Raw genomic sequence first — 8,853 nt, 5'->3', positions numbered from 1 at the left:
GGTGTGCTATTGTGCCGATGAATTAAATATCATGGCATCAAGATCTGTGGTTCAGGTTTCCTTTCTTCTGTAGCCTCAGCTCTGCTTGGTAACAGTGGTCATGACAACCAGCGAGGACACAGGAAACGGGAGAGGAGACAGGATGATACACAAAGGGAAGCAGAGAAAGGTGACACATACCAATGATGGCTGCCCAGTCTGAACGAACACACAGACACGGTAGTACAATGCCGTGCAACCAGGTATTCATTGTGATGTCACCTCATAGGGAATAAATTAGGTTTGTTCCTATTAAGTGACATTTTACATACAAAGACTGAAATTCATGGCAATTCAAGATCCGTGAATTCTCTTGTCCCATAGAGGTCAAACCAGCTCAGCGCATTTACCTGAGGCACCAGGAAGGGAGGGATTTTCTGCAAACAACAGCACTGAATCCAAAGTTACCGGTATAAAGTTGAAAATTGAGTGACAAATCACCTTTTAAACAAATTTTGACCTAGACAAGAATGTTAAATCTAAAACATTTAGTAATACATTAATGGACACGTGAGATAAAATACCACCGTTTTTTAAAATCGATTTAATTAATTTTGCTTTGTAAATACCTCAACAGAAGTTCAGCCACCAGTTTGGATCAAAATGTTCAGAATCAGCTTTAATGGCCCGTATGTGTACACATGCGAGGAATATCACCAACTATGATCATGAATAATTTGACAGTGCTAACTATGAAATCATCATTTTTAGATGTTTGCTCTTTATTTCGCTGTTTTACAGTACAGTATTATGTTGTGTAAGTTACTTTTTGTGTGTGTGTATTAACCTCTTCCGCTCCATACCATAGACCCTTTTGTGTCTTTTTTAGGGAGGGGACAGGGGATCTTTAGGGGGAGATAGCAGGTCAACAATATATGCCACATACAAGTAGTGTACATCATCTGAAAGCTGGGAAGATAAAGGTTAATTTAATAAACTGAGATGCAGCTGAAGTGTCTCAAGTGTTTCTAGTCATACATCTGTAAGAAACGTTTTTGTAAAATTTTTTAAGATTAGTGTGTGTGTGTGTGTAAGCCCCACGACCCTGTACGCAGGATAAGCGGTTGACGATGGATGAATAGATAGTGTGTGTAAGGGCTTAGAACATTATAATCCGAGTAAAGGAAGGCCATTCCCGTGCACAGTTATGTCTCATAAATTGTTGCAGCAGTCTTTTGGTTGATCCCAATCATTACACTGATGTGGTGCAAAATCTTAACATTTGTGACCACTCAGATTGCTAAAGGTGAACGAACATCCCTCCAAAATACCACATTTAGAAACCAAGACCTTGAGAAACACCATATGGTATCAGAATCTTTTGACATTTGGAGATTTCTGTAAGAATCACATTTTTTGGCAATTGGATAGTGAGCACCTCAATAAACATAAGAAAGCTGTACATCCTCTGAATGCCCTAGGGCTCTAGTTTGTGGTTGTAATTTCTAGGAGGCATTGATTATCCTAAATGTCACAAAAATGGTCTCACTAAAATTAAATGGCTATATTGACTATAGGGACTATATCACACATGAATGCGGTTGGGATTATTGGCGCCACAAGAATCTCAGATTTCCAGTCATAAGCAATTCCAGTACTGTTTAGAAACCCCAATATGTAGGCATTTTCAAATACAAAAATAGGCAAAATAACATATATACTGCATGCAAAAGACGAGATTAGTGTAAAGTGGGCATATCTGAAAAGGGGAGAATCACAGAATCACTGGGCATCCAGAGAACCACTTATTTTCATTTAGATAGCTTAACAGTGAGAGGTCATGGGATCCCTTTTTTTATCCCACTTCCTGACAAACCAGCATTTTTGCCAGTTGGGTTATTCAGTTTTGACCAGTTTTATACCAGTATCTGGACTTTGGCTTTAAAACCGAGTCCGCTACAGCCTCTGAAAGACTATGTCGGCCGAGGACATAGGTATCCTGGTAGCGTTTGAGGTAAGGAAAGCGCTCAAATTTCTTATTGTGTTTTATCTGGAAACATCCTTAAGTAGGACTGCTGGTTATGATCTAATAAAAAGAAATGTAAGGATAATTTGTGAATACTTGCGTGAATTCAATGGACTTTGGTTACAGACTGATAACACCCAGACATTTAATATTCAAGGAACAGAGAGGAGCCACTTCTCTCCTTTTGCCCCTGTACTTGTAAGGATGTTTAATGATGCCAAAGACGTAGACAATATTTACAGTTCAACCTGCTACACTGGTTACCGGTTACGTTAATACATTTTCTGGCGGTTTACATGTCTAGGTTAGGTCCTGAGCCACAATATATGAACAACCTTCTAGTGTACTTGCAGTAAATGTGTCAGTGTAAAGTTAAATGTGACTGGACTTGGAAGCATGATTTGTTAGCTGTTCTTCAGTTGTATGACTGCATCTACACTGGTTAACAGTCTATAAAAAAATAAACAACTTGTTAACATGCCTCACTCGCTGTTAGATGACCATCAAGGTGAGGAAACAGTCAAGTGATCCCATTGACCTTGGTTAAGAATGCCATCTAGTGACAAAATACATGCAATGAGGATTTGGTGTTAACTGGTCAACAAGCTCTTTAAAAAGGTCATAAGAGCCTTTTTAATAGCATGCCACCTGTCATCAATGATGAGAACACACCAGCTATGTTAAGGCTTAAAATACCAATTTATTAATTTGCACATTAACACAAGAATTCCCTGCAGGCTAAAAAAAAAAAAAAAAAAAAAAAAGTATTTGAACATGTCACATAATAGCAATAACAGTGAGTGAATGGCCCTCTGCCGGGGGGCGGAGCTAGAACATGCCTTGCCCCAGAAAGGGCACCGTTCATTCATGAAATCGGAACGTTCCATTCACAGAATTGGAATGTTCCAATTCTATTGCTATTAGACAATCACATACAGCTTCAGAGACCACTAGCAGAAAAAAACAAAAAAAAAATAAAACGAGCAGAGCTACAAGAAACCAAAAAAAATTTAAATAAAAATAGGAAAATGAAAATACACAATACAATGTCAAATTACAAATCCGTTAAGATATAACAATATATCAAAGTGATAGGAATTTAAAAATAATTCATGCTCTTTCTATAGGGGCACAGAAAGAATTATGGATCTTTTTTTAAAAAGGTTAAAAAGAGGTAATCCTGCTCCGCTGATGCCATGGGGACCGCTTCACAAAGAGGAAGTGCATTTGTGAGGGGTCAGCAGAGTTGCCATGGAGACAGGAGAGACCCCACTAAAGAGGCGTGGCCACAGGTACAAGCCAGGAACGAGGAGACAAAATGGATGCTCGCTACAGTAACCTGGCAAAGAGGAGAGGGGTTCGGCCTTTAACGGGTCCACGTTTGAAGAAAGTACCTCGTTTGAATTTGAACACGACGCAAAGAGCTGGCCCCCCTCGCCCCAGAAAACAGCTTGTACCTCCCGAATTACTGACATTTGTGTAGGAATCTTTAAAATGAATCTTCGAGAGACTGGACAAATATTGCTAACCTAAACAGTCCCACTAAATTGATAAACATTTACCCCCCCCCAAAAAAAGCATTTATATTTTTTTCTCTCTCATAATAAATATGATTCCAAAAAGGGGTTTCTTTTCTTTTTTTTTTTTCTTTTTTTAAAAAGGACAACACTCTGGCATGCAGGCGAGCAAAGTCTACATTTAGTTACTTTAAAAGAAAATTGGCTAATGCCTACATAACTATTTCACCAAATGCACATTCCCACTGATTGATACAAGCAAATAAAATAAACTAAAATTTAAAAAAATAAAAGTACAGAGACACAATTGCGAGTAGACCAACAACCACAATGAGTAGAATTATAGCTTTGTTTTTCCACATTTGAAAACTAGAACGGGGTTAATATTGCTTTGCAATGTCATGTTACAAACAGGGAGTCATCATTTATCTGACTGGAGTTTAATGATAAATAGTGAAGGATATAAGACACCAAATCATTCCTCATTAGAGATATCAGATGAATATTCAATCACAGCCCACTTTGCTTGGTAAAACTAGTGCACATTTTATAAACTGATCTGCCCTCTTTAAACAAAGAGTAAAACTTATTGCATGCAGTGCCTGGACAACACCCTCCCAATACCCGACCCCACCCACTAGGACTCCTCATTTCCCACTTCTCCACTCCTGGCCAATGCCAACGCCCACGCCTTCAACAGGCAGGTGCCCAAACTCATTCATAGTAAACCTGCTGCTTTACGGGTGGTTTATTACAAAAGGGTTTTCACTGAGCTGTCCCCTCCTGACGAGGCGTGCACGTCGACAGTTTCTCCAAACACTCCTGTCCTGCATCTCTATCCAATCACAACACCAGGGGGCACCACTTGTGCAACTGTCACCACAGAGTGTTTGAACAAGGGGTCCAAGGGCAGTGCTTATGCTTATTGTCAATTTATTTAATCCAGTGTTAAAAATGCATAAAAATATGAAACAAACACCGTCAAATAGCAGAGACTTTAAGATGGGTATACTTCAAATACACACAGAGTAATAGAAACCATTTTTTTAAAAAAAGTCTAAAAATTCAACTCATTGCTTATCGCAGACCGCTTTTCAACAAATCCCTTAACTTAGGTTCACTCTGATTACAATCCCTGATTGTCTCCATCTATATGATCAAAACCAACCAATGCCAGCTGAGCGGTGTACACAGCGGCAGATTTGTTTTACTAGTCGGAGTGCTACACAATACCGCGATTTTTTTACTCATCATAACCTACAGAGGAAGCATGAACTCATCCATCAGGGGCCTACTTCTTCTCCCCACCATTAACCAGAATGCTACAAAAATGTCCAACCCATAGCTCTACCCCTTAACCTGCAGCTCAACAACTGAAGTCTATTCCTGAAGTCGCACTAGTAACTATATAACTGGCTTTGCTGCCAACCTTAAAATTTCATCACAATAGTAATAACATTGACAACAACGATAACAACAACATCAATGGTAAACTACTAATTCTAAATAACAGTTTTTAAGATAACCACAAAACATCTTATATTAAACTTTTACAAATCTGCTTTGTTGATTCGTATGTATAAATGCATAAAGGTAAGAGAGATTGAGAGTGCCCTCTGTTGCTTGCCTAGCGTCCCGGGTCAGTGCAATGAATTGGCCAGTATTAGCAAAGGAGACCTCAAAAAAACTATGTTGGTTTCCGGCTCTTCAAACTACTACAAAAAGAAAAACAAAAAAAACAACACAAGAAAAGCAACGTCCAGCAGTGTCCTCATAATCTTTCAGATAATCAGGTCCAAATAAAAATAAGACTGTGTTTTCACACAGAAAGCAAGGCTGATAAGACCAAACTCTGCGTTTAATGCATGCAGCCATTCTACAGGTCCCAATGCTTAGCCACTCACAGGCCAGACCACAGTTACTACTGCTACACGTCAGACCTGACTTCACTTACTATGTGAAATGGATTAAGTCACTTTTCCTGGGATTCAATGGTGTTTTGAGGCACAAAGGGAGCAGCTGGCTCCCGAAGGTGCAAATCCCACCCATCTTCCACTAGTTGCAGGCTAAAACATGTCCAAATGTAATTCAAAGCATTTCAATTAATAAGTGACCCAGGACTGCTACAAATACCCACACCAGCCTCTATGAGGCCTGTTTAAAAGTCATATGTCTCAAAGTTGCTTTATAGATGTAAATATATGCTTATATGTACTGTATGTGTGAATATAAAAACAACAAATCTGAGGCATTTACAGCAGTTATCTCCTTGATTTCCCTTTACAATTCAGTGGCCTGCCATGAAACACACATACACACACACTCATACAGCAGTACATGTATATACAAAGATGCTCGCTCACTCTCACACACAAACACACACACACAGACAGACTTGCGTATTCTTCAATAAGATGGGAGAAAAGTAGTAATGGGCATGACACCCAGGTCACCTCGCTTGTAAAAGACCGTAAAGGAGAAAAGTTAAAACAGACGCTCATAAAAAGGAAAAATATATAATATATATGTATGTATATATATCATTCTCAAAAGGTCAACTCCCCTCCATCTCTTTACCTGTAGAGTTCCCTCCCCACCACCCAATAAACCCAAGACCTTGTGACAGATTTTGCCCAAAGGGGCTTTGAGGTAAAAGTAGATAAGAGTCCTGCTTAGCTGGGAGAGCTAAAGAGCTGCGCTGACACAGATTGTGCCAATCCACTCCCTTGCTCAGTGTATCTTACAAAACACAAGAGTGCAGACATTCAAATAGAAAAAATAAACTCAAAATAATGGCTCAACTTGTAGTATGTGTGTGTATGGTTTGTTTTTTTTGTTTTTATCTTTTGTGTACTGGAAACCCTCAGGGTTCCCAGTACTGGATTGCTGGTTTGAAAGGCGGCTCGACTGGGAACGCTGGTTGGAGATTGTTCCTTCAAAACAAAAACCTGCTAGACATAAGGACACAGCAGATTCCCCCATTCAAGAGCCGCTTTGGTGCAGATTCAGAAAAATGTAAAGTGAGTGTAAAGAAAAAGAGACAGACTACAAGGAGAAAGAGATAAAGTGGGAGAAGAGAGAGACTGGCAAATAAGAGATAAAAAGACAAAGACAGGAAATCCACAGGTGGACTGGCTGACATGCTCGCTAGCTCAGGCGAAGTACATGGTGTGCTGGGTATCATAGTGGATCTGAACTGCCTTGGCCAACGCCTGGGGGTCCCGGCCATTACTCTGGCCCGACACGTGGCTGCCTTCAGCACTGCAAGACAGAGAAAGGCAGGGTTTACTGTCAGGAATGATATCACATCACATGGTCCTCTCTACTGGCACCCCTGAGGACCTTAGGGTTCCCTACACTGGTTCCAGCAGGGGACCCATGTTGCACGTCATGAATCTGTCCCTATAGTTTCTTGTCTGCCTCACTCCTATCATCTATCCAATACATGCACATATTAATTGTACTTATCCTTTAGGGTCAGTCGGTGAAAGTATTGTAAACACAAGACTAAGATGCAGTGTCCTTCCCCGTTTGGTCCAACACAGGCAGAACCAGGGGAGCTAACCATTATTCTTGAACTGGAACAACAGACATCTAGGGCCGCCTCACCTGTCATGGTCTTTGTCTACCAGGTGATAGCGGGCTCGGAAAGCCACTAGCCTGGCGTAGTAGGCTGGTGCTGGGATGGAGACGGAACGCGTGCAGCGGACATAGGTGTGGCACAGCTGGTAGGTGAGGAGCTGCAGTTCGTCGGCAGTGAAACAGTTGTCATCCCACAGGACGTGGTAGTGGGAGGGACGACTGGTTCCCTGAGGATGGAACATAACATGTAACTTGTCAATACTGCACTGATAATTTCATGCGATAAACTAAAAAGTGTACTAAATTTCATCTCATGCAAAGAAAAAAAAAAAAATTCAGCTTCAGATCCCTCTGCGGTTATGCGTTATACATGTATATGATTAAATGTTTTAATTCACCCTTTTCATAAACCCTGCTAAAACACTGCTTCTGAACAGGTGCAATGGTTTGCACCTTCTATACTAACTCACTCATTAGCTGTACTGAGGCATGTGTGTTGGTCTTGATTTACAGGGGAGAAGTGTTTTATACCGAAAAAGATCTCCTGTGGGCAGTGTATCACTTTAAATAAACCATCTGATGGGTCAAAGAAGCATCCAAATCATGCTGTTCATTGTTATTAAGGACCATTACTGTGGTAGCCACAGAGCAAAATTGCTGTACCCTTGAAGACAATTTCTACTGAAATAATGGGTTACATCCATATTTTTTACTTTTTGTATTTAAACGTGCCAAATCCACACACACACACACACACACCCCCCCCCATTTCAAAACTTCAAAAGAGACTGAGAACTGGAAAGAGCTGGATGCAATGCAAAGTTGACTTTGCAGACTTACAGATTTCTTATAAAATTAAAACATTTTGAATTGACCTCAGACAAGTGTGTGAGCGTGCATCCCTCACCTGAATTCCAGCATGGCTGCACAGGTAGAAGTCAAACTCGGACGGGTGTGTGATGGTGCTGTCCACTGTGGTGCCTGCAGGGACATTGCCGCTCTTCCCAACCTGCAGGTGGTGATCAATTAGTTACAAAATTACAGTTAAAGACTGACACTACAGTGTTGTACAAAAGAATACAACTCAATACCACGCATCATAGAGTGAACTTGTACTGACCCTCTCAGCTTTGTCAGAGCAGAAGAGACGAGTGTGGTGACGTTTCTGAACCACAATGTAGGTAATGCCCGGCCTGTAATCCTCCTCCAGACTGATACAGGCCTTTCTGATTGCTATCAGCTCCGGCCACGCTACCTGAAAATATAAAAAAAATATAAACGACACACACACACGAGAGGTATCCTATGCAACATGTTTTGATATACCAGGAATGCATAGAATTGTTATTTTTTTCCCACATTTTAATTTTTCTGATGGAACTTTGTTTGCAACTCTCGCCATGGTTTTGGACTGAAGCTGAATGTCATCATTGAATTAAGGTTTTGACAGCCTCTTCTCTTAATGAATCACAGCTGCCATTCCTGTCTAGTAGATCGCACTTGGGACTTGCACACCAAAATGGCCAAGATATGGCAGAAATAAGATAGAGATGAGCATGAAAACTCTGCTAATCACTCACCTGTTTCATTTGTCCCTCAGACACACCGCCACGATAATAGATGATTCGTGTGGGCTTGAAGCGCGTGGACTTGTAAAACTGGATGAGCAGCTCCCGCACCATGTTGGTCAAATCTTGGATTACCTCCTGACTGAAGAGCTGCTCCTAAAGAGACAAAAAAAAATGACTT

At 40.6% G+C, this 8,853-nt stretch overlaps 1 protein-coding gene across 1 annotated transcript in view; it reads right to left on the bottom strand.

Moving 5' to 3' along the window:
* Positions 1–2,685: 2,685 nt before the first annotated feature.
* Positions 2,686–8,853, bottom strand: part of ago4 (argonaute RISC component 4) — a 25,445-nt gene continuing 19,277 nt past the window's right edge. The window contains exons 18-19 of the mRNA XM_046058200.1: positions 7,132–7,331; positions 2,686–6,783 (exon numbers count right to left, since the gene is read on the bottom strand). Of these exons, the coding sequence (XP_045914156.1) occupies positions 6,675–6,783; positions 7,132–7,331 (309 nt within the window). The 3' untranslated portion in view covers positions 2,686–6,674. The remainder of the gene's footprint in view (positions 6,784–7,131; positions 7,332–8,853) is intronic.

Source organism: Micropterus dolomieu, linkage group LG09, assembly GCF_021292245.1.
Source record: "Micropterus dolomieu isolate WLL.071019.BEF.003 ecotype Adirondacks linkage group LG09, ASM2129224v1, whole genome shotgun sequence".
NCBI classification, from domain to species: Eukaryota; Metazoa; Chordata; class Actinopteri; order Centrarchiformes; family Centrarchidae; genus Micropterus; species Micropterus dolomieu.
Note: the sequence above shows the minus strand (reverse complement) of the source record. Positions and strands in the feature narration are given on the sequence as shown.